The sequence below is a fragment of the Mesoplodon densirostris genome, chromosome 9 (assembly GCF_025265405.1).
Source record: "Mesoplodon densirostris isolate mMesDen1 chromosome 9, mMesDen1 primary haplotype, whole genome shotgun sequence".
Taxonomy (NCBI): Eukaryota; Metazoa; Chordata; class Mammalia; order Artiodactyla; family Ziphiidae; genus Mesoplodon; species Mesoplodon densirostris.
In genome coordinates, this window is record NC_082669.1 from 102,065,860 (window position 1) to 102,093,788 (window position 27,929).

The 27,929-nt window shown below is 48.2% G+C and overlaps 1 protein-coding gene across 1 annotated transcript; it reads right to left on the minus strand.

Moving 5' to 3' along the window:
* Positions 1-263: 263 nt before the first annotated feature.
* Positions 264-27,923, minus strand: TRPV5 (transient receptor potential cation channel subfamily V member 5). Its single transcript, XM_060108123.1, has 15 exons — positions 27,796-27,923; positions 25,644-25,741; positions 25,382-25,504; positions 24,787-24,924; positions 24,403-24,501; positions 24,079-24,254; positions 23,547-23,693; positions 21,170-21,382; positions 9,447-9,533; positions 9,259-9,335; positions 8,849-9,014; positions 8,580-8,646; positions 6,584-6,852; positions 1,667-1,773; positions 264-564 (listed from the first exon to the last, which is right to left on the minus strand). The coding sequence occupies exons 1-15, from the start codon at positions 27,921-27,923 to the stop codon at positions 264-266; spliced, it is 2,196 nt and encodes a 731-aa protein (XP_059964106.1).
* Positions 27,924-27,929: the final 6 nt, after the last annotated feature.

Below are 27,929 nucleotides of genomic sequence, written 5' to 3' on the forward strand. Positions count from 1 at the left end.
GCCAAGTCTAACTCTGCTTGAAAAGATACCCTCTTTTCCCCAGATGTGGGACTTCCAAGACAGAAGATATGTGGGGCCCTTTGCTCATCCCTAGATGCTGATGTGAAGGGCAAGGCATGGATGGCCTTTAAGAATTATTCTGTCCACCCTCCCAGGATTAATGGGCATGAAGGTCAGATGCTTGCATAGGCAGTGTCTCTCTCTCTCTGCCCGCCTCCCCCCAGGCCTACCTGGAGTCGGGAGGAGAGTAACAGGGGTCCTAATCATATGTGATAGACACTTTCCTCTCCATCCCCCTCCCCAAGGTCCAGTCCAAGATTCAAGTGTCCCAGGGTGTTGCGACGAATGATCTCCCAGCCTCGGTGACTGCTGCTGCTTCGAGATGTGGTCCGGGACAGGGAGGGCGTCGGGAGGGCCAGGGAGGCTCTGGCTAGAATCCCACTTTCAACCACAGAGGGCTGTTTCTCAGAAAGATGTTCATGTTCTTCCTCCTTGTCTGAGCCCTTGAAAGCTTCCACATAGCGACGTACTCGCAAAGCATTCTGATCTTGGTTGGTCTCAACTCTGAAGAGGGGAAAGGGGAGAGGACTCAGCTGAGCTGGGGAGAGATGGGCCATGGGGAGAAGCAGAAGTGAGTGGGGCACAGGTGGGAAACAGGAGTGAGAGGAAAGGGGGAGGAAGTTAGCAGCGTTGAAGCCAGAAGACCCTCTAGGATCAAATGAAGGGAAGTAGAGGGAGATGGAGGATAACTAGGAGAGAGACCCAAAAGGCTGTGCATTCAGGATTTGGAGGGTAGTAGGGCTTGTGATGGTGGGGGGAATGTGGGTGAGTATGAAAGTGAAAACAGAGCCAATTAAAAGATAAGCGTGTCGTCAGGATGAGAAGATGCAATTCAGGAAATAAATGAGAGAGGAGAGCCAGGTCAGGAGATGAAGGTAGAGTACGAAGGAGCAGGTTAGTTTCAAGTCTAGACTAGGAGCTTCAAGAATGTACTAGAGGGCTTCCCTGGTGGCACAGTGGTTGAGAATCTGCCTGCTAATGCAGGGGACATGGGTTCGAGCCCTGGCCTGGGAGGATCCCACATGCCGCGGAGCAACTGGGCTCGTGAGCCACAACTACTGAGCCTGCGCGTCTGGAGCCTGTGCTCCGCAACAAGAGAGGCCGCGACAGTGAGAGGCCCGCGCACCGCGATGAAGAGTGGCCCTCGCTCGCCACAACTAGAGAAAGCCCTCGCACAGAAACGAAGAGCCAACACAGCAAAAATAAATAATAAATTAATTAATAAACTCCTACCCCCAACATCTTCTTAAAAAAAAAAAACGAATATACTAGAAGTGGGCGTCAGGTGGAAACAAGACTAGACCAAGTTGGGTAACCCATGCCCACATTCGAGCACGGACTCATATTCTTAGCCATTCACATTACTGCCCTTATGTACTCATAGCCTGGCATCAGCTCTCAGCATTCTTTGCACCCCTCCACTTCAGCTCCACCCACCTCCCCCAAACAGGCTAACACAGTCTCGCTTTACGGAGTGATGACACCTCCTTTAGGTCCAATTTGGGATCTCAAGAATGGGGAGGAGGGTCATAAATGTGGAACCGGTCACCCTTGTTCCCATGGCCCCACACTGGTTGACAGTTCACACGTCTACACTGTCACTCACCGCAGGAACCAGCAGTCCCCCAGCCCGTACTTGTACCCACAGATGCCAGAGCGAGGCCACAGGGTGCGAGGCATCTTCCTCTCCAGCATCACCGTGGTGGCCACGACCTAGGAGGAACCAAGAGATAGAGGAAGAACTCAGAAAGAGCCATGAGGTTCAGAGAACCCTGAGGCTACTGACAGATGGAACCAAAAGGAACCTGTGGGATGAGGACACCAGAGATCAGTGGAGGTGACAGCCACCTACTCATCCCCTAGCCTGTGGGAGGTGCCATGCTACCTGCCTTACTCATCACCCGCTATAAAAGGAGAGGATATTTTACGAGTGCTTTGAATAAAACAGTGACCCCTGCATTACTATTCAGATTCTTGGAAAATTAGTCACTCCAAACTAATCTCATTTCCTTTTTCATATGAAAGTCATAAACCAATTATCTTGATTTAGATAATATGATTAAATAGAATCTCTATGATCTTGGGGATGAAATGATGCTGCTGATGTTCAGGGAATTTGCAGCAAATTAAATGAATACCCATATGCTAAGAAGGAAAAGGGTGCGTGAATGACTCCAAACTTGGCAGGGAAAATTCTAGTGGCATGTCACATGTTCTGTCCTTTGCCCAGACCTCATTAATTACCTAGATGAAACATAGAAGACAAGCTTATCAAATATGTCTGAGACACAAAACTGGGAGGGATATGTAATATACAAGATGACAAAGCAATATAAAAATGATCTCACCAGACTGGAATGCTGGTCAAAAATCACTAACATGAAATTTAAGTAAACCAAATGTAAGGTCCTACATTTATGTATAAGACTAAAGTATCATTCGAAAAGACACATGCACCCCAGTGTTCATTGCAGCACTATTTACAAAAGCCAGGACATGGAAGCAACCTAGATGCCCGTCAACAGAAGAATGGATAAAGACGTGGTACATATATACAATGGAATATTACTCAGGCATAAAAAAGAACAAAATAATGGCATTTGCAGCAACATGGATGGACCTAGAGATTGTCATACTGAGTGAAGTAAGTCAGACACAGAAAGACAAAGATCATATGATATCGCTTATATGTGGAATCTAAAAGAAAGGGTACAAATGAACTTATTTACATAACAGAAGTATAATCACAGATGCAGAAAACAAACTTGTGGGGATAAGCGGATAAGGCAGGGAGGGAGATGGGGATTGACATATACACACTACTATGTATAAAAATAGATAACTAATAAGAACCTGCCGTATAGCACAGGGAACTCTACTCAATGCTCTGTAATGGCCTATATGGGAAAAGAATCTAAAAAGAAAAAGGACGGATATATGTATATGTATAGCTGATTCACTTTGCTGTACATCTGAAGCTGACAACATTGTAGATCAACTATACTCCAATAAAAATTAAAAAAAAGAAAGACTAAAGTGTCTGTGTTAAGTACAGGAAAAACGGTAAAGGAGCTTAGCTAAGTCAGTCATGTAACAAAGATGTGGGGGTTCTAGCTGATCATAAGCCTAGTAAGAACCCACCGCATATTTTCTAAAAGACCTGATGCCATTTTAGGTGCTATTTATAGTATAGTGTCCAAAGCAAGGACAGGCATGACCCCTCTTCATGCTGCATTCCTCCAATCATATCAGGACCATTCTAGTTTTGAAAGGCCCAGGATACAGTAGGTCTGAACAGAGGATCAGTCAGGATGGATTGGGCTCAGGAAACTTGATTAATTGAAAGAACTAGGAATCCTTAAAGTAGCTCAATTCTCCACTTTGTCTTCTTCCATCTCGTCTTTCTCGGTACTCCACACTTCTCTTGGCCTTCTCTCTGTTTCTTAGCTGCGCTGAGTTCCCTCCAACCTCAGGATTTTCTCTTTTCTTTTCTTTTCTTTTTTAAAGATATGACTTCTTTATTTTTAATATAGAAATGTATTTTATTTATTTATTTATTTTTGGCTGCATTGGGTCTTCGTTGCTGCGCACGGGCTTTCTCTAGTTGAGGCGAGCAGGGGCTACTCTTTGTTGCAGTGCGTGGGCTTCTCATAGCGATGGCTTCTCTTGTTGTGGAGCACGGGCTCTGGGTACGCGGGCTCAGTAGTTGTGGCTTGTGGACTCTAAAGCACAGGCTCAGTAGTTGTGGTGCACAGGCTTAGTTGCTCCACGGCATGTGGGATCTTCCCGGACCAGGGCTCGAACCTGCATCCCCTGCATTGGCAGGAGGATTCCTAACCACTGTGCCACCAGGCAGGTCCCCAACCTCAGGAGTTTCAATCATTCGATTCCCTTTCCCTGGACAGCGCTTTTCCTTTTTCTTGAGAAGGACATTTATTGTTCTTCCTGTGCCATCATTCAGCAACCCCCCGGCCACCTTCTTCTGGTAAGAGAACCCAGCTTTCCTTTAGAGAATCACTCCTTCTCTACTCTGAGTCCATCAGTTAGAGTAGACTGGACTTCACACAGCCCTGGTGAATTAGTCTATTCTCCCCCAAACTCCACCACCACCACCACCACCTGCGCCTATGATCAAACTTGTTGCAATGAGATGGGTTCGGGGGGCAGGGGGAGATGCTCTTTTAGAAGCTACAGATCCACAGCATCGGGAGGCACACAGAATACCATAAGAATGGGCCCTTGGACGAGATAGTGAGAGGCCCGCGCACCGCGATGAAGAGTGGTCCCCGCTCGCCGCAACTAGAGAAAGCCCTCACACAGAAATGAAGACCCAACACAGCAAAAATAAATAAATAAATTTATATTAAAAAAATAATAATGGGCCCTTGGAATTTGGAACACAGCGCACCTGCTCATTCCTTTGTGAGTTTAGAGTTTCTCAAAGCTATCTCACCAACATGATGCAAAAGACTGACTTAAAAGAGGACCAAAGAGAGAAGAACAGAAACTGAAGTATAAAATGGAGATCCAGACTCTGGCCAGCCATGTCTAAAGCTGATTTAATTCCTTAAACTTTCCAGTTATGAGGCTCAACACACCCTCTTCCCACTGCCCTTTTTTTTTTTAAGTCTACGTGAGTTTGGTTTTCTGTCCCTGTAGCCAAGAGTCCCAATAGATGCAAATCCTAACCTCCCTCCCTTCCTCTCATTCTTCTTAACTGACTACTTATTACCCATGTTTAGGGGCTCATCTTAAATGTCACTCCATCAGGAAAGTATTTCCTAACTTTCCAGTCAAACTCCTCTGTTGCCTCCTGTTTTTAGCATCTTCACGTCTCTATGACATGTTTGCTATTCGAATTGTACAGCTTTCTGTGAAGTCATTCGTTTAATGTTTGCCTTCCCAGCCAGACTGTAAGCTCCATGAGGGCACAGACTACATCATCATGCCTGTGTCCCCAGATCCTAGACATTTTCCAACACAAAACAGGCTCTAAATAATTACTACTAATGAATGAAAAGTCTGAGGGGATAAATGATGACTGTCTTCAAATATCTGAATGGTGCTCCTATGGGAGAGTGTGTTCTGCATTATACAAGAAGAAAACACTTGGGCCAAAGAGTGGAATTACAGAAAGATAGGTTTCAGCTCAATGCAATATGGACTTTTCTAATAACAAAAACCTTTGAAATATAAAAAAGCTCTCTCCTTCCAACCTCTACCCAAATCCACATGATAATAAGATCCTCATCAGCATTAAAGAAGATACTGAATGATCCTCTGACCAATAAATGAGTATACGTTGGGTAGGAGCTCAACTAGAGGACCACTAAAGGTACTTCCAACTCTAAGATTTTATTAGCCTATGATGATATAAGGAAAAGATTATGGAGAAACAGTTATAGAAGCAAATAGAAGATAAGGTCCAAATTAAAAACTAGAACATCTAAGAACAAAACAGTTTCTAGTTCCCACTGGATTCAAGGTTGGCTCCTGAATCCCTTCCTCTGTGCTCTTGGGTGTTGATTCTAACCCTATCCTACCATCCTACACTCTTTTAGATAAGAAAAGACTTTTGGCTAAAAGTCCCCTCCATCTACCCAAAAGTACCTCTGTTGAGGTGACAGCCCCACAGGGTTGTTCCGTGACTCTCCTAAGAGTCATCTGCCGCGGCATATTCCACTTTGATTTTTCTCTCCATCCCCTGCCCCTTAGTAAGACTAACACTAATAACAATAGCCAGGACATGGAAGCAACCTAAATGTCCATCAACAGAGGAATGGATAAAGAAGATGTGGTACGTATATACAATGGAATATTACTCAGGCCTAAAAAAGAACAAAATAATGGCATTTGCAGCAACATGGATGGACCTAGAGATTGTCATACTGAGTGAAGTAAGTCAGACACAGAAAGACAAATATCATATGATATCACTTATATGTGGAATCTAAAAAAAGGGTACAAATGAACTTATCTACAAAACAGAAATAGAGTTACAGATGTAGGAAACAAACTTATGGTTACCAGGGGACAAGGGGGGAGGGATAAATTGGAAGATTGGGATTGACATAAATACACTACTATATATAAAACAGATAACTAACAAGGACCTACTGTATAGCACAGGGAACTCTACTTGATACTCTGTAATGGCCTATATGGGAAAAGAATCTAAAAAAGAGTGGATATACGTATAAGTATAACTGATTCAATATGCTGTACACCTGAAGCTGATACAACATTGTAAATCAACTATACTCCAATAAAATTTTTTTTTTGCGGTACGCGGGCCTCTCACTCTTGTGGCCTCTCCCGTTGTGGAGCACAGGCTCCAGACGCGCAGGCTCAGCAGCCATGGCTCACGGGCCCAGCTGCTCCGCGGCATGTGGGATCTTCCCGGACCGGGGCACGAACCCATGTCCCCTGCCTCGGCAGGCAGACTCTCAACCACTGCGCCACCAGGGAAGCCCAAATTTTTTTTTAAATAATAAAAAAAAAAGACCAACACTAATGAACTCACCTGGGCCCTCCAGAGCTCGTCCTGTTCATGGGCCACCCGCCAGTGTGTGTCGCCCATCATGGCAATGAACAGGTTGAGCATAAGCAGTGTGGCGATGATGGCGAAGGCAAAGTAGACGACACTGAACATGTAGGGCAAGTTCACGTCGTAGTTGGCAGGCCCGTCGATGATGGTGAGGAAAAGCTCAAAGGTGCTGAACAGCGCCATGGGGTAGTCATAGAATTGCCCCAGGTTGGATGGGTCCTCTGTCTGGAAAATGATAAAGAACGCTGCTCCGCCCACGAAGAGGGCATGGAGATCAGGAAATGGGGAGTTATCACAATAAGCATGGGCCTGATCAGCATTCATTCTACCTCCAGTATATATCTCCATACAATTACACACAAGCACATATATGCACACAGGCACATAAATGTAGAATTACACATATAAGTCACATTTTCCCTGTGGACCTGGCTAACCCTCAGATGTCCTATGACCAAGTTTATCATACCAGTAATACTCAGAATTTAGCAAATATCTATCGATCGATCGATCTATCAATATAGTATATGTCACCTAACTGGGTTTTACATTTTAGAACCAAATATTTAAAAGGCAAGTTGTTACAAGAATGCATGGAATCGCCAACAATTTTAAAGAACTGAGCACATGAAAGGGCTAAAAGAAAAGCACCTTTAAAAAAAAATCTCAGTATCCTCTAGATAACCATCCATTACTCTGAGATTTCCTGGGTGAGCTTGGACCACCATAAAAAAGTTTTCCCTGCTCAGTGTGTAGCCTACTGGGTGGTACTGGGCATCCTGGAAACTTACTACAGCGTTAGAACCTCTAAAAGACCCATCTCTGTGTGGGGAATGGAAATATAAATAAGGGGACCCCAAGAGCAGAACCAGGGTCTATGACAAAGCATGGCTTTGCAACAACAAAGAAGAGATGGTTTAGGAGATCTACAGAAAACGACTCTGTTAGAGTTCCTCATTTTGCATAAGTGTAGCTGCAGGTGGAGGAGAGGGTGGGGAGGAAGGGGACATGAGGAATCCTCCAAACAGGCAGCCTTTCAAAGTTTGACCCTCTCAGAGTTCAGATCTTGGTGTGGTTTTTCAGTCTACTGTTTCGTGGGAACCCCCATTAAGCAGGGGAATGCCTAGGACAGGAATGGCGTCCTTTGTAGTAAAAGTCATTGTCTTTAGGGTTGTGGGTCCTCACGTGTCATCAGGTGCATCCACCTGCCTTCTGGAGGTTCCGCTGCAGACATGGAGGACTGGGTGAGCCTTGTTGCCTTTTGTTCTTCCTTCTCCTTTCTGCCTTTCCCCAAGAACTGGCTTCCACTCATTCGTTTGTGCTCTCCCTCCCTCTGCTCTGTCTGTTCTGTTCTGGATGTTTCTCCTCTCTCTCTGGCACCCTCCCCCTGTGCCTTGGTCCGTGACTAATGCCCACTGGGCATTCTTCCTCCAGCCTCTCTTCCCAGCTCTTCTGCTTTCCTTTCTCATTCTTCACAATCTCCAAACCCTTTTTCTGTGCCTCCTTTTTCAAATTCCTTTCTTTTCTTTCAACTCTGACCACACATAGGGGAAAAAAAGGCGCCTTATGTGTTATTGAATGCTTTTCGTTTCTTCTTCTGAAGTGTAAACATAGTAGAGTTAAATACTAGACTTTTTGCCTATGGCACCTTTCACGACTGGCCAGTCTTTCTTGTTTAATATTCTTCTTTCTCCAAAGCCCTTTTTCTATCTCTCCTTTAAAGATCTTGCAGGGCAGTTAGTCAACATGAATGTTATTGGCCCAGAAATTCAGAGCACAGGAGTCTACTCTCTAGGCCAACCTGAGTGACCCAGATCCTAAGAATGCAAGTGTGTTTTTTGATTCACCTTCCACCATGGGGAAGAAAAGCAAAGGGGATTGCAAAGGAGAAATAACTGAGAGCAAGAGTAAGAGAGAACTTGCTGGAGAACTGAATCGGATGATCTGATGGAGGAGAGAGTGAGGCTCTTACCTGAGGCAAATCCCACAATAACCACAGCCATCAGCCAGCAGAAACGCAACAGGTCTCCAAAAATCATCTACAGAAAACAGAGAGGGGAGGGAGGATGGAGGGATCCTTTCTCCACCTGCCTCTCTGCAGCTACTGCTGATAGACTGGAAGCCACCGGAGTTCCACCAGGTCCACTCGAGCAGCATTTTCCTTTTTGCTCCCACTCCCTCCCTCTGTCTGGGAAAGGTCCAATGTCTGAAGCCAGAGGAAACTCTGGGGAAAGCACTGACCTTCTGAATCATGATGGTGAAGGGACCCAGCATCTGGAATCCTCGGGCAAAGTACATAACACTGCACCAGCCCAGCACCAGGGCGAAGGACATAGGCACCACCTCCCCGTTGGTGTTGGAAAGCCGCATCACCATGGTCACCAGCACCAGCAAGGCATAGGTGATGCTGGGGGGAGAGCAGGGAGGGGGGAAGTGAGAGGAGGGCTGGAAATATGCTAGGTCCCAGCATGGCACTGACCTACATGGGACCCAAACACTCAGGCTCAGTCTTCATACCTAAACACATACACCATCACACACACAAGCCCACTAGAGAAAAATCCCTGTAAGAGAGGGTCCCAGAGAGGGATTGGGAGACCTGGGACATTTCTGGCAAGGGACGGCAGGGGGCTGGAAGGAAGGACACTCACGTGATGACATGGAACGGCCCCCCGAGGACAGTCTGTCCAAAATAGCGCGAGAAACCAACCCTGAAGATATCTGGGATCTGGGAAAAGGCCAGGAAAACAAAACAAAACAAAACAATGACCGATATGGACTTCAGTTCCAGCTGAGGCCTCAGGTGGGCGGCCTCCGCCTGAATGCAGCTGCACCTCACCTCTAGGAAGAGGATGATCACAGCCCCGAAGACGGTCATCAGCTCCCCCACCAGCCGGATTTTATCCTGCTGAGTCACATAGGCCTCCTGTGGTGAGAAATTCAGGATAAGAAGTGCTTTCTGATGGTCTGAGAGTCCAGTCCTTTTGAGTAAGTGGTTTAAAGCAGCTCAACTCTATCCAAGGTGAAGAAAAGCTCCCCTTACCAACACCCCCCCTGCCATTGTGGCTCAGTCTGTGACCAGGGCATTAAGTAACCAAGGCGTTGGTCTAAGTAACCAAGGCTTAATATACATATGTTACATATGCTAACAACTTGAGTAACCACCTAGCAAGTCACCTCTTATATATATGTTGTGAGCAGTTATTTATGATGATGTGTGTCCTGAGGGGCTGAGGTCACATTTCAGAGCATCAAGTTAAGAAGGCTAAACCAACAGGAAGAGGTATTAGTGGTTTGGGCTGATTTCAGCTATGCTGAAAGGCCAGCTTTTCCAATCTCCTTGCGGTTCCCAGCAAGCAGAATATAAACACATCACAGAATTCAGGTTCCCGTATGGACCCAGAACCTGTTAGCTCAAGTGAAACCTTGAATCAGTCACTAAAACTCCCTGAGCTTGGGGTTTCTCATCTGTAAAATGGAAACTATAATGCTTACCTCCCAGGGTTATTGTGAAGACCAAATGAGATGTATTTGGATGTATTTTATAAATCACAGAGCGCTATAGATATGTTCATTGTGGTTTTATTATGATTTGGCAATATAGAAAAGGGCTAAAGACACTATATGGATTTCAGTGCTGAGGAAGGGCCCTGCCTTATCCGGGACAGTAGGTGTAGAAGGTACAGTCCTAAGGTCAAGATGGAATAAAAACCATCTTCCTTCTGCACATGTTACTTCACAGGAAAAGGCTTGCAATATTACCCAGATACAGCAATAGAATTCTACAATAATGCTCCTTAACTTTTTTGAAGTTATGAGCCCATCTGAGAATATCATAAAGACCACAGATCCGGGGCCTCCCTGGTGGCGCAGTGGTTAAGAGTCCGCCTGCCGATGCAGGGGATACGGGTTCGTGCCCCGGTCTGGGAGGATCCCATATGCCGCGGAGCGGCTGGGCCCGTGAGCCATGGCCGCTGAGCCTGCGCGTCCGGAGCCTGTGCTCCGCAATGGGAGAGGCCACAACAGCGAGAGGCCCGCATACCGAAAAAAAAAAAAAGACCACAGATCCTCCTTCCAGAAAACTGTGCTCATATGTACGTAATTCCCACGTGAAATTATACGGACAATTTCAACACATTCGAGTACCCCTTAGACTTTGGGGAACTCTATTCTCCACGGTCACATCTCTGAATTGTTCACTGAAGACAGGAGTTGAAAGTCCCTGAGGATGATCTAAGCTGGGAAGGACATGATCCCTCATTAAGCATGAGAAATGCTAATCATCTCTGTCCTGCTGATAAACTGGAATCTCTCAGCATCCCTCTGCAGGCTACTTCAGCAGTGTACACCCTGGTCCAGTGAGAGGCATAGCTTTTGAAATAGGAAGAGATGCTATGTAGTGGGAGGTGATCTATGGTAGAAAGGAGGCACCCACCAAGCATCCTGTGGCCACTCAGAGGGTGTGTGTCAGCTCAGAAGAAGCTAAGGATATAGTCTTTAGGGAAGAACAGGACCAGACTTACCAACAGGTGGTGGAAACGTTTCAGGTAAATCACATGGGAACAGGGAAGACCAGAAAAGGAGTTGGTGACTACATATCTAGTAAACAGTATGATCTAACAACCTGTGACTAGATATCAGTTCCTTTGTTGTTGTTGTTTAAAGAACTGATGTTCTGTAAACTTCTCTGATGTTCATCTCTCTTGAGAAACTGGCAAATTTTATTTTATCATATAGTGGGACATTTCCTTTTTGCCTTGCTTCCAAGGAAGCTCAGAGTTCTCTCTCTCTCTCTCTCTCTCTCTCTTTTTTTTTAATCCCCAGCTCAAACAACTATCTTTGTATCCCCTCTCCTCTATCCTAAAATTCTGATCATGGGTCTGGTGATCTTAATGTTCCTATAGCATCTGTCTTTCATTGTAAAACAGGCCAACTCCTTCTGAGAATCAGGTAGTAGTATAAATAATAAGTTCATTAACTATAGGAACAAAATAACATTAAATATAGAAATAAAATAACAGCATCCGTGCCATATATGTGTCTGTACAAAATTTTTAAACTTTAAAAAAAACTTTGGACCTTGGTTGCATACGTCTGGAAAACTGTCACCAACCTTTTTCCTTGGCTCAACTAAGAAGAAAAGGACTGCACTAGTTGGCCAGGAGAGTTGTGGGAACCAGAGTGCCCCTAGAGGAAAGCGAGAGAGTGGCATCAGCCTTCTCCCTCAGGAGATGAAAAGGCAAAACCCTAACTAATGGAGAATATTGGGGACAGTTTGGGTTACCGTAATCTCCTTCTGGGGCTGCCCCTCACCAGCACCCCTTTGTTTGTTCAACGGGTTCCTTTACGAGTAGGAGTTCCCCTGCTCAAGGTCACCAGTGAGTAACAGAGGTGTCCAGGGACCCCAGGCTTTTACCTCTGCTCCACCTGGGATCTGATTGCCCTAAAGTAGCTGCCTCTGCCACTCTGTCCCCAAAGGTCCTCTATTTAAAAGCAGAATGCCGAGTGCCACAGTCTCCTGCGAGCCCCCTTCCTTGCTGCTCTCCAAGACCGCCACACAGACCCTTTAGTAGGGTTTTAATTTTTTTTTAATTGCTCTCTGGAAAACAAAAGGTAATATACATGCATTTTGCATACATTGTATGCATTGTATGCACTGTACGCACTTTGCATACATTGCATACATTGCAAAAGTTGCAATGAAAATAATGGTAGTTCATACAATTCAGTAACAAAAAACCCCAAACAATCAGATTAAAAAATGGGCAGAGGACCTAAATATAGACATTTTTCCAAAGAAGACATACAAATGGCTGATAGATTCAGAAAAGGTACTTAATGTCACTAATCATCAGGGAAACGCATATCAAAACCACAGTGAGATATCATCTCAGACCTATTAGGATGGCTATAATCAAAAAGACAAGAAATAACAAGTGTTGGCAAGGATGCAGAGAAAAAGGAATCACTGTACACTATTGGTGGGGATGTAAATTGGTGCACCCACTACAGAAAACAGAATAGAGGTTCCACAAAAAATTAAAAATGAGACTGCCACGTGATCCAACAATTCTACTTCTGGGTATACAGCCAAAGGAACTGAAAACAGAATCTGGAAGAGACATCTGCATTCCCGTGTAAATTGTAACGTTAGTCACAGTAGCAAAGATATGGGAACAACCTAAGTGTCCATCAATGGAAAATGGATAAAGAAGATGTGATATACATATATATACACACACATATATATACAATGGAATATTATTCAGCCATGAGAAAAGAGGAAATCCTGTCATTTGTAACAATATGGATGGAGCTTGAGGGCATTATGCTAAGTGAAATAAGCCCATCAGATTAAGACAAATACCTCATGGTATCACTTACATGTGGAATCAAAAAAAAAAAAAGGCAAACTCCTAGAAAAAGAGGGTAGAAAAGTGGTTGCCAGGGCATGGGGGTATAGACAAAATAAGGAGAGATTGGTAAAAGGGTACAAAATTTCACCTATAAGACGACTAAGGTCTGAGGAGCTAATGGTAAAACGAGGTGACTATAGTTAATTACATGGTATTATACAATTGAAATTTGCTAAGAGAGCAGAACTTATTCTCACCAAAAACAAAAAAGGTAAATATGTGAGGTGATGGATGTGTTAATTAACTAGATGATAGGAATCCCTCCACAATTTATACGTGTATCAAATCACTGTGATGAATGCTTTAAACGTCTTACAATTTCATTTGTCAATTACACCTCATGAAAGCTGAAAAAATAATGATAGTAGTGGGCTCTTAAAACATTTTTCTTTTCTTTGATTTCAAGGAGAATTCTAGTGTTTCACATTCATATGTAATGTTGGCTCTCATTTGGAATAGATATTCTTTTCAAAGTTGAGAAAGAGTTTAGTGTTTTAAAAATGGACAGGGGTGGGCTTCCCTGGCGGCGCAGTGGTTAAGAATCCACCTGCCAATGCAGGGGACGCGGGTTCGAGCCCTGGTCTGGGAAGATCCTACATGCCGCAGAGCAACTAAGCCCGTGCGCCACAACTACTGAGCCTGCACTCTAAAGCCTGCGAGCCACAACTACTGAGCCCGCGTGCTACAACTCGGGAAGCCCCCACACCTAGAGCCCATGCTCTGCCACGAGAAGCCACGGCGATGAGAAGTCCACACACCGCGACAAAGAGTAGCCCCGGCTCGCCGCAACTAGAGAAATCCTGCGCACAGAAACAAAGACCCAATGCAGCCAAATAGAAAATAAAATAATAAAAAAATAAAATTAGTAAAATTAAAATGGACAGGGGTATTGAATTTTAACAAATGACTTTCTAATGTCTGTTGAACTGATAATAAGAATGCCCTCTTCATCAACCACGCTTGCCCCTCTAGAATTAAACCCTAAACTCAAAGTGGTAATGAGTTTTTCTTTGAATTTTTTAGAAGTTTATTCTTTGGGGATTGTATACAAGATTTCCTGTCTATAGGGAGAGACGGATCTGCAGCTTTCTAGATTTGTGGTTCTTATGAAAAGCTTTCGGGAGCAAGGGTATATTTAACAAAGTGAATGAACAGAGACACTCATTTTCAAGGTCCCGATTATTTAGCCTCCCAGTTCTTTCAAATGCTCCCCTGGCCCTCAACCCATAGCACCACTGCCTTAATGCAAACCCATGGCACCCTGCACCCAATCCCCGCTCACCTTGCTTTTGGATTGACCTTTCTCAAATGCAAATATCACCCCATGGCTTCTCTGTTTAATGCCTTTCCTAGGTCCACTATGTCTCTGGAATAAACATGAGGGGGAGATGGGAGTGATGGGTATTCTCTAAATCCTTATCAGAGTAGAAATTCAATCGCTAATGTCTAAATTTAATTAATGAATAGAGATAGAAGTGCATTATTCAGCAGTGCACAGGTGACAACAGGGGTGAAGAACTTAAAGAGGGAAACACTGGTTGCCTCCAGGAAGTGAGGCATGGGTGAGGCCGGGCAAGCCGGTGCACTCTTGACCTTCATTATACCTGCCGTTTGATTTTTAAATCATGGGCATGTATTCTTTTACTTAGAAGTGCTCATAGTGAGATAGGAATAAAAGATAAGACTCAGACTACCAAGCGTGATGTACAGAACCCTTGCTGGTTGCACATGTGTTCTTTTACTTAGAAGTGTGCATTGTGAGATAAGAATAAATACAAAATAAGACTCAGACTTCTGAGCATGACGTACAGAACGCTTGCTGGTCTGGCTCCTGCCCTAGGTCCCCATACTCTGTGTGAGTTCTGGCCACGTTGAATTATTGGGGTCCTCAGTTTGTTAAGTCAGGACTTCGTGTGGACTGTGCCCTTTTCTTAGAATGCCTTCCTCTGCCACATTTTTCTGGTTCACCCTCAACCTCAAGACCCAGGTCACAGCATTCCTCTTGAGTCTCCTTTCCTGCCCCTCCGTGGTCAGGTCAGGTGTCTCCCCTGCAGGTTCACGGTGCCGGTCTCTGGTTACAGCCCTTCCCCAGCACACTGCAGTCGTCTGGACGTTCCATGTCTCACCAGGAATCGAGCTTCCTGAGAGCAGGGACCTCTAACTTCTTTTTTTATCCACAATGCACACACAGCAGATGCTGCGTTCGTAAGAAAGGAAAGGAAGGAAGGAGACAAGGGAGCAGGTAAGCAGACAGGTGCACGCTGAGCATGACCTAAGAGTGGCAGAAGGGAGGTAAAAGGGAACCAGGAAGTGGGAACCAGGAGGCAAACGGCGAAAGGATGACAATGAAGTGGGCTTGTCTGGAATTTCCAGATTCCAAGCTCCAGGTCGCCTAAGCAGGCTCAGCTAATAATGCACTGAGAAAATACTCCCCTCAGCCCCTTTCAAAAATAAATGTCAGGGCTTCCCTGGTGGCGCAGTGGTTGAGAGTCCGCCTGCCGATGCAGGGGACACGGGTTCGTGCCCCGGTCCAGGAAGATCCCACATGCCACGGAGCGGCTGGGCCCGTGAGCCATGGCCACTGAGCCTGCGCGTCCGGAGCCTGTGCTCCGCAACGGGAGAGGCCACAACAGTGAGAGGCCCGCGTACCGCAAAAAAATCAATCAATCAATAAATAAATGTCATTCAACAATGACTGGAATCCTTTACCTCTTTACATGGATTAGGATTTTAGGACTTGTCCACAGCCAGATCCCCTGCGGAGGCTGACAGGTCCTACTTTGCTGAGAAAAGAGAGTGTTTGCCAAAAGAGAGTGTTTTCACTTACCGGCTGACTGAGCTCACTGTCTTGAAGGAAATGCCCAGAGAGGGGTGGGCCTAGCTGAGCCTGGGTACCACTGTGGGGAAGGCTGGGGAGCAAGTGTAACCACGAGGAAGGGGGAACGCACTGGAAACAACTGTCCAACCCCATCCTAGACCCCCTTTTTTCCCCAAGATCCTTACAGAGGAATTAAGCTCCCAGAAAGAGACCTGCTGGTTCCTTATGAAGAGTTACTCTCATCCTCTAAACTGTGCAGGGGCTCCTAACCAGGCTGCCCATCAGAATCCACTGGGAAGCTTTGTTATAACACACGTGTCCAGGCCAACCCTGAGGACTCTAATTCAATTCGTTTGGAGCAGGGACCCAGCATCTTCTTTTTTAGATGTAAATGTTTCTGCTACATACCCTCACTTGAGAACCACTGGGGCAAAATGAGAGGAAGATCTCCTGGTTTCCATCTAAGTCTACTTTCCAAGGGCTTATTCCATGTCCTAGCCCCTGTGTTGTCTCAGGAAGATGAACTTGGGAAAGGTCTGCTCGTTCCTGAGGAGTCTTTACCCATTCCCGCGGAAGCGGGACGCACCCTATCCACCAAAAGGCTAATCACATCAAAACTGTGGTCTAGTATCAGAACTAGAGCCCAGACAGTAGCTCAGTAGCTAGAGGTTGGAGACAATCCCAGATCTGGCTCCCCACCCCTGCTCTCCAGCATTCCTTATCTTGACAGGGAACTATCAGGTGTGCCCAGGTACAGGTGAGTGTGCCAGGCCCTGGCTAGCTCTCAAAGCCTGGAGACATGAGTTCCTCACGCAGTGGATCCTCCAAAGAAGAAGCCTGGAACTGAGCACATCACTCTGGAGGGAGAAATGCCTGGCTTCGTATTAAAGGTTCTGAAGTGACACAGACCAGAACCCCTACCCCAGCGCTGCCCTTACTAGCTGAGTGTCTTTATCGAAGTACTAAACCTCTCTTGACCTCAGAGTCATCGTCTTTAAAATGGTAATAATAATTGTATTTACTTACTAAGGTATCTATGAGGATCAAATGGTGTGATGCTTTGTCATCTGAAATGTGGTCCACAGAATCACAACATCAGCATCACCCAGCCGTAAGTCAGAAATGCAGAATCTCAGGGCCCACGCCAGCCTTATTCTTAGAATCTGCATTTTAACAAGATCTCAGAAGCACTGGTAAATGCACATCAAGTGCGCAAAACAAACACCCAGGAGATGTTATTTTTATCTACCAGCCTCCCTGCTTCTCCTCACCTCTGTCTTGTCTTTAATTTGCTGTGCTTGTTCCAAAGTGAGTTGGTTAGGACCCCTGAGTAAAGGAGTATAGAGTTGGAGATCAACTGGGTTTTCAAATAGCTGTAGTGTTTTGGACCGTCGAGAGCTTATGAGGAATTGTGATGTGTAGAAATAGCAAACCCAGTGACCGTGACAGGTAGAGGATGACTTAAACTAAATGGAACCTATGCCTAGTCACTCCTGCCACGTCCTCTCCCTGACTATCTACACCCCATCCACTGTGCAGTAGTGATGATTTTACCTTTGATAAGTCCCCTGATGCCAACCCCTTCTCTCCGTCCCCCCATCACATCCTGAGGCCAATCCACCATTATCTTTGCTCGCTGAACTGTAATTGTCTCTTAACTGGTCTCCCCACATCTTCCCTGGCCCCCTCAAACCTGTCCTCCACCCTACAAACAGAGACATTCTTCTGAAACAAAAGTGTTATCAAGCATCTCCCCTGTTTAAAATCCTTCCGAGCCTTTCACTACCTTTAGGATAAAGAGTAAAATCCTCAGTATGGCCTGCAAGGTCCTGTATGATTTGGGAAAATTTTGGGAAAGATCTGCCAGGACAACCTCATCTGGAGGCCCCTGTCCCAGCTCCCTCTACTCTAGCCAATCTTCCTTCAGTTCCTAGACACACTGGCAAGGGTCTTCCTGCCTCAGGGCCTTTGTATATGCATCCTCTCTGCCTAGAACTCACTTTCCACCTTTAATTCATAACCACATCTTAGCTCAGTTACCTTCCTCAGGGAAGCCTTCTCTGATCTCCCAGAGTGCCCAGGCCCCTGTTATAAGCTCTCTCAGCACTCTGTTTTCTCATCATAGGAAAGAATCATGTGAATTGTAACCATCACAGGCTGCAATATCTAGTCATTTAATTAATGTCAACCAGTCTGTAAGCTCCAAAAGGGCAGAGGTTACTTGCGTTTTGCTCAGACCAGGTTGACTTTCCAACACCTACAGCAATGTTCAGGCCCCACTAGGTTCTTGGTGATTACTTGTGTAGTGAATGAATTAGCAAAGTGATTTTGGGAAAAGGGCAGCGGAGAGATAAAGGAAATCTTCAAGACACAAAAAGGAAATCTGATGATGGGAGATCAATGTCCTCTTGCTGAACAGCAAATCAGGGCTCTAAATGATCCGAGTGATCAACTTCGCACTGGAAAGCTGAGTAGATCTCAAAGATGAAGCCAGAAGCTCTCAGTCCGAGCTGAGAATGAGAATCACTCAAAGAATTTCTTAAAAATACCATTGCCTGGACCTCAGCTTCAGTCTTTCTAATGTATCAGGTGTGGGGCAGCTTAGGAACCAGTACTTTTACCAGCCTCCCATGTTTCTAATGTGTAGTCTTGGTTAAAAACTACTGATCTAGCAAGAGATAGGATCTGCCCAAGGTCAAACAGCTATTTGGTTTCAGAGTTAGGACTCAAACCTAAGCTACCTAATCCCAGACTTTGAACTTTCTGCTCACCTGGAAACCTAAGAGAACTAGGACCATAGTGCACGGGGTCCTGCCTAAACCAAGTAGACACTGAATGGAGACAGAAAATGAACTCTAGTTAATAACAGAGTTCTTGGGAAACCCTGGAAAAGCATAACTTTTATGGCTGAACAATGAGGCATCTTAGAGTGAAGACACTGAGATTATCTCCAAAACTGCACAGAGATAACCTGACTTTACCCTCATATATGTCTGCTTTTGTGTAGCTTGTACCACCTCATACAAATAAAGGAGTATTTTTCTTTCATTTCAACTGTCTTGAGATGGTGTTCTGGGCTACTCTCATGGAGCCCAGCGACTTTTCTGGATCCCATGAGACCCAAAGAGGAAATCCTACAGTGACCGAGAGCTCCATATGTCCAGATTTATTAATATACTTGGATATAAAAGTATTCATTTAACTAAGAAAAAGCTCCATGGGCTAATGAATGTGGAGACAATTGCATTCATCAAGTCAAGACCCTGTATTGGTACATTTTCATTTTTCTAAGACTTTCAAGTAATGAAAATGTAGAAAAAAAGAATTTCCCATTATTTAACAAATGTGGCACATCATGAAAGCAGAATCTTTCAAGTCACGGTGATGGGTTTGGGAGCCCCCGATCTCATCCCAACTGATTTCTGACTGAATAAGAGGAGCTCAGGGGTTCCATCAACTCAGGACTAAGGCTCAAGGGGTAATGTCAAAAGACACAGACCTCCACTGATGTTCTTTGCTATTCAAACCTCTTAGGGCAGCATTCTTAAGTCCACTCCCCCACCAAGAAAAGAATATTTGAAAGTCAGGAGTCTTCTATTTGGGCCAAAGTGGCTTTAATCGAAGTGGAAGGCAAAAGGGTAAAAATGCCAAAGGGGACAAGGGAGGCATAGGAGAGCAAACAGAAGGGAAGCTCGTGCACTCAGCTATAATTATGCTTCACCTAGTCCTGAGGCAAGGGGAGGGATCTCCTAATAATAATTCAGACTATCTGGGTCAAAGGAACAGGTCTGCACACAATTAGTCCTGCCCCAGAGAGAAAGAGACACGTAGGAAGAAGACTCAGTGGTAATCAGTTGCTCAGCATCACCCAACTCTTAGGCTAGAAGGCTATCTACATTCTAGATCCAGAAAATCCCCCAAGTAAGTTTGAAACAAAGGAAGGTTGGAAAAGAATGCATCTGAGGAAATAGAGCCAAGAACGCTGGAAAAGTCCAGCCACCCCCATGTTTACCCATCCCCTCCCTTGCTAGTCCCTCGCCTGTCTCAGCTGGCCATCTCCTAAATGTCCTTATGTCCTGTTGTGTGGTCTCCACACCAGGGACAACCTTCATGTCTAGTTTGAGATGCATGGAACACAACCTCCCCTGAGCACGCCTCTGCCCGCCTCTAACAAGGCAGCCCCACCCGACTCAGGCTTGTCTTCTCCAGGCAGCAAACCCTGCTTTGTGAGAGACAGAGGCTCTGGATACAACAGCACACTGTATACCTACCGAGAGGAAATTATAGAAGCATGGAGTGTCTTGACCTACTGCAGGATTCAGTGAGGCTCTTGGCCCTGTTCTTTCTCTGTGCATCACTCTCTTTGGTCTACCTTGACTCAGGTTCTTTGCTCCTTAACTATCCCAAACTACCCCTCTTCCAAGTCCAGGCTGAGCTATACCTGTGGCTGGCCCATCCTGCATTGGGCATAAATCTCCAGTCATCGAGCTCTTACTCGCCTGGCAAAATTCTTCCTCCTCTGTCTTCTGCTTTCTGCCCACATGCCTTCACTCCCTTTCAGCTATTTTCAGGTCACTAGGACAAGCATTTTGGTTACCTATTAAACGAACCCAGTGTTGAATGTATATGCCCAGAAGTACACACAAGAGTCAGCTCATTCTGTCATGCCAAGGGGTTTGCTCTCTTCAACAGCAGGGTCTGACGTCTACTCCACACCTCTACCCAGTCATGCTCACCCCAGGTCTCTGAAGGTGACCCACAGAATGGCAAGCCCACAAGAGTAGAGGGGACCTTAGAGACTATTGACTTCCCCCTGCTACCCAGTCCAGGCATCCTTCTGCAGCACACCTGACAGGTGGCCAGACAGCTGATACATCGTTGCCAGTGTGCTCGTATTGGCAGTGCTCAGAAGAGAATGCAGGTCAGAAAGATGCCTGTGTTGCCCTAACAGACCAGAAACAGACTCAGAAATGGACCTGGAGCACAGTTTTCTTCCCTTTACAACAGCACGGTTTCTGCTGAAGGTCACATATACAAACGTCTGGTCCTCTTTGTAAATGACAAGGAATTTTACAAAAGGATGACGTTTTTAATACCAAGCATTCTTTCGAAGTTCACAAGAAAGCCATCGCTCCCTGGACAAGCCCACTCTGACTCATTAAGCCCCCACTCTGGTCCCTTTCTCTCCCTCCTAATTTCTGTCTGGGTGATCAGGAGCCTGCCCCTGCCAGAGCCAAGGGAGTGGGATCTTTCCCTGGTAGCGTGCTCCTGGTTTCCAGCACCATCACCCCATGCAGCCAGCTCCCTTCATCCCCTTTTGAGAGTCACCTGAAGCAGCTTCTGCTGGAGGATGGTGATGTCTCGGGAGTTTGTGCGGTTGTCACTCCGGGACTTGAGAGGGCGATGGATGCAGCACATGGTGAAGCAGATCATATAGAGCACGTACAAGGCCCCCAGGATGCAGAAGTATGGCCGCCCATACTTCCTCCACTTGAAGCTCACCAGCTGTTTCACTGGGGTCTGTTCCAGGATCTGGCGAGCCTGCCATGGAAGAAGAGTGAAGCTGGGGGTGACCACCGTAGCGAGAAGCAGCGCTGGGTTTCCTGCTGGGTTTCCCACTGGGTCCCAGGTGGTCAGGGTCATGGTCAGCGTGAGCATCATGCATTCAGTTCGTCTGTCATTTCTTTTTTTTTTTTTTTTGCAGTACGCGGGCCTCTCACTGCTGTGGCCTCTCCCATTGCGGAGCACAGGCTCCGGACGTGCAGGCTCAGTGGCCATGGCTCAGGGGCCCAGCCGCTCCGCGGCATGTGGGATCTTCCCGGACCGGGGCACGAACCCATGTCCCCTGCATCGGCAGGCGGACTCTCAACCACTGTGCCACCAGGGAAGCCCCTGTCATTTCTTTGACACACAACCAGTCAGCTTCTACTGTAGGCTAGGCCTCATGGTAGTGCTGTAGATAAACCATGACAGAAGTAAACACCAGGACCTAGAGCACCACAGAGGCTCTGAAGGATGAGCCGTAAATGGTTGAGTGAAGGGACAGTTAGGCAAGGTCATTCCATAAAGTAGCAGCAGTTGCCAAGGCAGGAAGGTGCGAGAAGACATTGACAGATGAGGTGTGGCTGGGGATATGGCAGAACCTGTTGGAGGGGTGGGCAGGGGTTATCATGGGTGAAGCAGCTAAGGGCCAGATCATGGTACCTCCTGAAGGCCAAAGTAAGGAGTTGGACTTTATTTTCTGAATGCAGTGGAAAGCAATTGGAAGGTTCAAGCAAGGAGGCAGTCAGATTTGCTCTACAAGTATTGTGGACCCTAGAGGAGCAAGAGAGGACACAAAGAGTGGGGAGTGGCCATCATCTCAGCCAGGTGGGCTTAGTGCTCGGATGTACGTAGGCAGTGAGATGTTACAGATGCTCTGAGAGAGGATGATGGACAGCACAGCAGATCTGAGAAAGTAGGAAAAGGCAAAGTCAGAGCGTAGCTGGCGGGAGTATCCGCTGGCAGAAAGAATAACTTTTCCATTGAGCCTAGAGGGAAGGAGAGAGACAGTGGGCAGTTTCCAGATCTGCTGGGCAGGACGAGGCAGGAAGCTGAAGAAGCTCCAGCCAGAGAGCCTCTATTTTCATCATAATGAAACGAATCTGGGTCTCCTGATAGAACTGAAGGTGAAGGTAGTGAGGGATATAGAAGGGGCTAGAAAGGAATTTTGAGGGAATAGAATAGCTGACCAAGACAAGAATACAACCTGTAGCAGAACATTGAGAACCAGCTGAAATCAGAGACCAAGGCTTTGTGGTGGCACAATCCACCAGACGGACTGGGGTTCCAATTCCTAAGAAATCCTGCTCTGAGGAAGTTCATACCAACCAGCCACTCACCTTTTCCCCTGTTCGTTAGGTACCAGTGATCACCTGAGTTGGGCTCTAGAAGGGTTCCTAGGAAATTGTCAGGTGGCAGACACACAATGGGAACTACATTGTGCCACCATCTTGGAGGTTCCAGAAAACACAAGCCATTTTCTCCGCCCTATAAGTCTTCAACAAACTTTCCTTTCCCTCATATCACTCAATCCAGTACTGTCTGAATGACCCACGTGTTTTTCCCTCTCTGGAAAGCTCTCTTTTTCTTCCTCTTCCTGGTGATTCCCAACTCCTCCATGAAGCCCCAGCTCAAGCACATCCTCTGTGACATCTTCTCTGGTCTATCCAAGCCAAGATAAACCAACCTCCATTCTGCTGCCACTGTGCACAGTACAGACCCTTATGATGGTTTGTGTTGTACCCTATTACAATTACTGAGGACAGGGATGGGCAATTGACAAAGGTGATTGAAAGGAACTGTGTTTTATTTATTTCTGTATTTGTAATTTCTGGTACAGTGGCTGGGACACAGTAAGAAGCTCAATATGCTGAAAGGATGAATGAATGAATGAATGAATGATAGGAAGCAATTTCCATTTGGAGAGTTCCTCATATGCAATGTTAGTATGAGAAAGGTAAGTGGAAGGGACCAGAGCTCAGCAGAGGGAGAGTGGAGTTAGGAAAGGGGTGTTGATTGGCATTTCCTCCCAAAGGTCCCAGGAGTCCGTCCTCACTCCCACCTATTACAGGGCAGGGAAGTGTCTGGAGCCCAGGATCTTAGCAAACGGACAGGCTCTGCACGGATACCTCTGACAGCTCCTGATTCTCCATGGTATCCATACCTCTCGCTTCTTGGAGGAGACCACAAGCTCTAGAAATGACACGTCCTCTCCCCAGGAGTCGATCTCCGTGAGGTCGTAGAGAGTGGAGGTCAGCGGCCCGCACATCCACTGGATGTGCTTCCGCTTCTGCATCAGGTGCTGGAACATCTGTGTGGACACAGGGGTGAGGTGGGGGAGTCAGCGTATAAGGAGTAGGTCAAGGGCAACAGCATGGTCGCTTACTCCTTGGGACTGATGGACACTTGAGAACTGACAAGGCTCTGTTGACATGAACCTTTTAATTTTTTGGCTACCTTTCCTTCCCACAAACCCTATAAAGATCTGAAAGAAGAGAACAGGCGAGGGGAGCAGAACCCTGGGTTACCATAGCAGATATTCTCAGGTAAGATTCTCTAACCCTCCTGAGTCAGGAATTTCTGAGGCTGAGGATTTTAGTGATGGTGTTGGGAGGTGAGGGACCACCACCCTTCTGGAGAGTTTTGGAAAAAGGGTCATGAGAAGGACACGGTGGGATTGGGGGAGGGTCCCTCACCGTGGTGTTACCCTCCACTCCAGCCAGCTTGAAGGGGGTGAGGCCCTGGTGATTGGGCACGAGGTCCAGGGACTGCAGGTGGTCCCCGCGCCCATCGTAGGACAGCAGCAGGTTGTACATCTGGCAGGCAAAGGTTTTGTTGGGCTGGAGGACGAGGATGTGCAACACTGTGTTTCCTGGGGGAGGACACGGGCTGTCACGTGGCCACTGGGACTAGAGTCCCTGATGCTCCCCGTGACCTCCCCCACCCCACCCCCGGGTGGACCTGAGGGCTGTCCCGGCCCCTCCTCTGCAACCCAGCTCCCCCTCCAGCCCGGCTCTCACCCAGGGAGTCCTGGGCCCGGATGTCAGCGCCGTGCTCGATGAGCAGCCTCACGATCTCCTCGCTGCCCATGCAGGCCGCAAAGGACAGAGGGTGCTCCCCTGGGGATGCAGAGGGACCCGTGGCTTGAGGGTGCAGGCTGGCATGGGCAGTCTCTCCAGGGGACTGCCTCTCCCTCCCCACATCTCAGCTCGGGGCCTGGGGACACTTGTCAGCAGAACCAGAGGCGGGGACGGTGCAGAGCGCCCTGCGCCGGGGGTGGGCTCTGGCCTTCAGCCTTAGGAGGGCGGCCCTCCCAGCTTCCCCCGGCATGGAGCCCCCTCAGCCTGCCCTCCCTTTGCTCTCGGCCCCCTCCCCACCCTCCCAGCCCTGGCCCTGGCTCTCACCAAAGTAGAGGAGGTTGTGGGGACTGAGGCAGAAGGCTGAGCCTACCGCCCTTGCAGAGACACTGGCCCCGTGGGCGAGCAGGGCTTTCACCAAGTTCACGTTCTGGTTCATGACGGCTATGTGCAGTGCCGTCTGACCTGGACAAGAGAGCCCTCAGTCATGGGGTCTGTTCCCGGTTCTCTTGGAGACACAGCATCCGCCTGGCTTACAGGAGATCCCTGACAGATCCTTGCATGGATTTCTGCCCTCGACTCAGCAGAGTGGTGTGAGACTGAGGATAAGTCATCCCTCCAGCAGTTCACTTAGCTGTCCCCACCTCGACTACTGGGGGTGGCATATAAAGGTAATCACTGTGCTGCTAGGAAAGAAAGAGAGTTCTGTCCTTCAGGGAACATGAAAGGAGATGAAGGGAGATAATAAATGGCTCAGGAAGGTCACGGATACCCAAAGCCAAGACCAGGACCTTTGCCTTCCTCCCAACTCAAGGGAGACCTTCACTCCTTCCCCGACCTACCCTCCGAGGCTCATTTTAAGAGATGACTTCAGACCTTCTCCTACCTGTGTCCACCTTGAAAAACCGTTCAGGCTCCTCACCTACAAACGGCTCACAGATGGTGGGCTCCTTGACCAGCTCCGGGGCGGCCTCCATCAGCACGATGGCGGCCTCCAGGTTGTCATAGAGGGCCGCCACGTGCAGCGCCGTCTCCCCCAGGGCGCCTGGAGTGGAGGGAGACACGAGCGTCGAACACTTCCCAGAGACACGCTCCAAGGCCCCTTTGCAGGACCCCTCAGAGCCCTGGGTAGGGGAGGGGCGGGGCTTCTGCCCCATGGCCATCACATCAAACTCTCATCCCACCTCGTTGCCGGAAGTCACAGGTTCGGTCCAGCAGAAGTTTCTTCAGGACACACAGGTCATTGTCCTTGGCTGCCCGAAGCAGAGGAGACTCTCGAATCCTGGGAGAGGAAGAACAAGAGTCAGGAAGAGACAGGAGGGCAGAGAGGTCAAGGGCAGAGAGGAACAGAGACAGTGTGTGCCTAGGACAGACACGGGTCCCACAGCCTGTGCAGGGACCCATGGCAGCGTTGCTTCCTGGACTCTAGCTGAGGGTCAGCCTGGGGCAAGAGCCTGTCTCAGGGTCCCCGTGTGGTCACATCGTGTCACTTCCTCCCACGTGGGGGGCCTCGTGGCTCAGCTGAATGAGGGCTGGTGCGCCTGAGGGAGGAGGGCTCGGGCCACGGAAGGAGTGGTCCTGGTGGGCCTGGCCGAAGCGGTCTAAGCTGAGTAAACGTTTCGGGAACTTGGGGATCTGGAGCAGGTGGGGGAAAGGGAATTTCTGCCCGATTTCATTCCCGCTCCCAGGCCTGCTGAAGCAGCTCTCTTTAGCCAAGGGGAGTTTGAGAGACCAGAAGGGGACTGAGAGACAGGCCAGCTCTTAGAGCTAGGAGACTTGGGAGTTGCTGAAGTTCTGACTCTCCTGGGGGCTGTTTGGATACACACCCCTGCTGCGGGGAGGGAGAGTTTTGAGGTGGGCTACGAAGGATCTATCCTTCCTCTGGTGACCCTTAGACTCAAGCATCTAAACACGCTGCTTGTAACTGAGGAAGGGTGCAGCTGTGAGCTTCTCTGAGCATGTGCATCTTGGAGTGGGTGGGAGGAGCCTGTGCAGATATCCATCCTGTGGTACCTCTGCCGGTTAATCTTTGTTTCTCCCCTGCCTGGGTGAGCCAAACAAGAGATAAAGCTGAAGCCGATTCCTGCTGGGCAAGTATGCGTTGGCTCTGAAGGTGAACACAGGGACGGTAGGTAGAGGGTCGGGCGGGGAGAGGTGAAAGGCAGGAAAACAGACTGACCGGTGTTTCCTGTGATGTCCCCCAGCCCCCAGTTCCTCGGGTCGGGCGGGGAGAGGTGAAAGGCAGGAAAACAGACTGACCGGTGTTTCCTGTGATGTCCCCCAGCCCCCAGTTCCTCTCTTCCAATGGCCCCAGGAGCCAGGGGAAAGCAGCTTTTTATTGGAAGGAGAAGTTTGGATTTCGAGGTAGCGCCAGGCTCTGCCCCTCAGGGAAGTGCTCTCCGGGGGACCCGGCGGAGTGAGGGCCAGCTCCCTCCACCATCTCACCTAGACCCTCCGTGTGAGCGCGTCCAGCTCAGAGCGACCAGGGCCAGGATTGCAGAGTCCACCCCCTGTGCTGAGAGCTCTGCTCACAGCCTTGGTGCTCAGGCCTCTGGCCTGGAGAAGCCACTGCCCGTGAGTCCAGCCCTGGCTGCCCCCAGATCTGCTAACGGCGGCTCTCCGACGAGAGACAAGTCCCCCGAACACCCCGAGGCAGAGGCCTGCCTTCAGGATGGGTCCCTGCCCCGGCTAGTCTTCCAGGATCTGGACCTCAGGGCTGGCCCTCGGGGCACCAGTCCTGCCTGAACTGCCCCAGGAACAGGCCCAGGCCTTATTCGATCTCTGTCTCCTCGGGACCTAGCACAGCCCTGCACCCAGGAGACCCAGTAAAAGATGGATGGACTCTGTGAGTCCCCTCTGGGCCTCCCCAGTGGCCCCTGGGTTTCCCCGGTCAGCTGGCAGCTCCAGGTGCTACACAGACCAGAGCTCTCCTCCCCTGTTCGCACGTCAATCAACCCTCCTTCCCGTTAACAGCAATTCTGCACTCTCTCTTCAACCAACGAGTGTCCTAAAACCCCCAGGATCTCGGCGCTGCCCCAGCACCCTGCTCCCCACCAGTCCGCACCCACCTGCCACACCTCCTGGCTTCTCCCGCCTGGTCCCTCTGGGTCCCCCGCCCCCCTTCTCCACCAGGTGAGAGCCCTGGCATGCTTCTGCCTCCCTTCCTGTGGCCCCAATGCCACACACCCCGCCGGCACTGACAGAGGAGCCGGGCTTTGGTGACAGGTGCGCTGGGCCCATGCCGGTGCCTGGCACTGAGCTCTGGATTGCTCTGGCGGGGAGACAGACCCAAGTGGGCAGAGGGTTTGAGGCTCAGGGAGAGGAGGGGCAGCCTACCTCTTCTGCTGCAGCATGTAGGCCTCGTCCAGATGCTGGTCCCAGTCTTGCTGTCCCACCAGCCAGGAGGTCACAAGTTTCTGGAGTTGGATCCAGAGTCCCCTGGCCTTGGGTGGAGGGGGCCCCATGTTTTC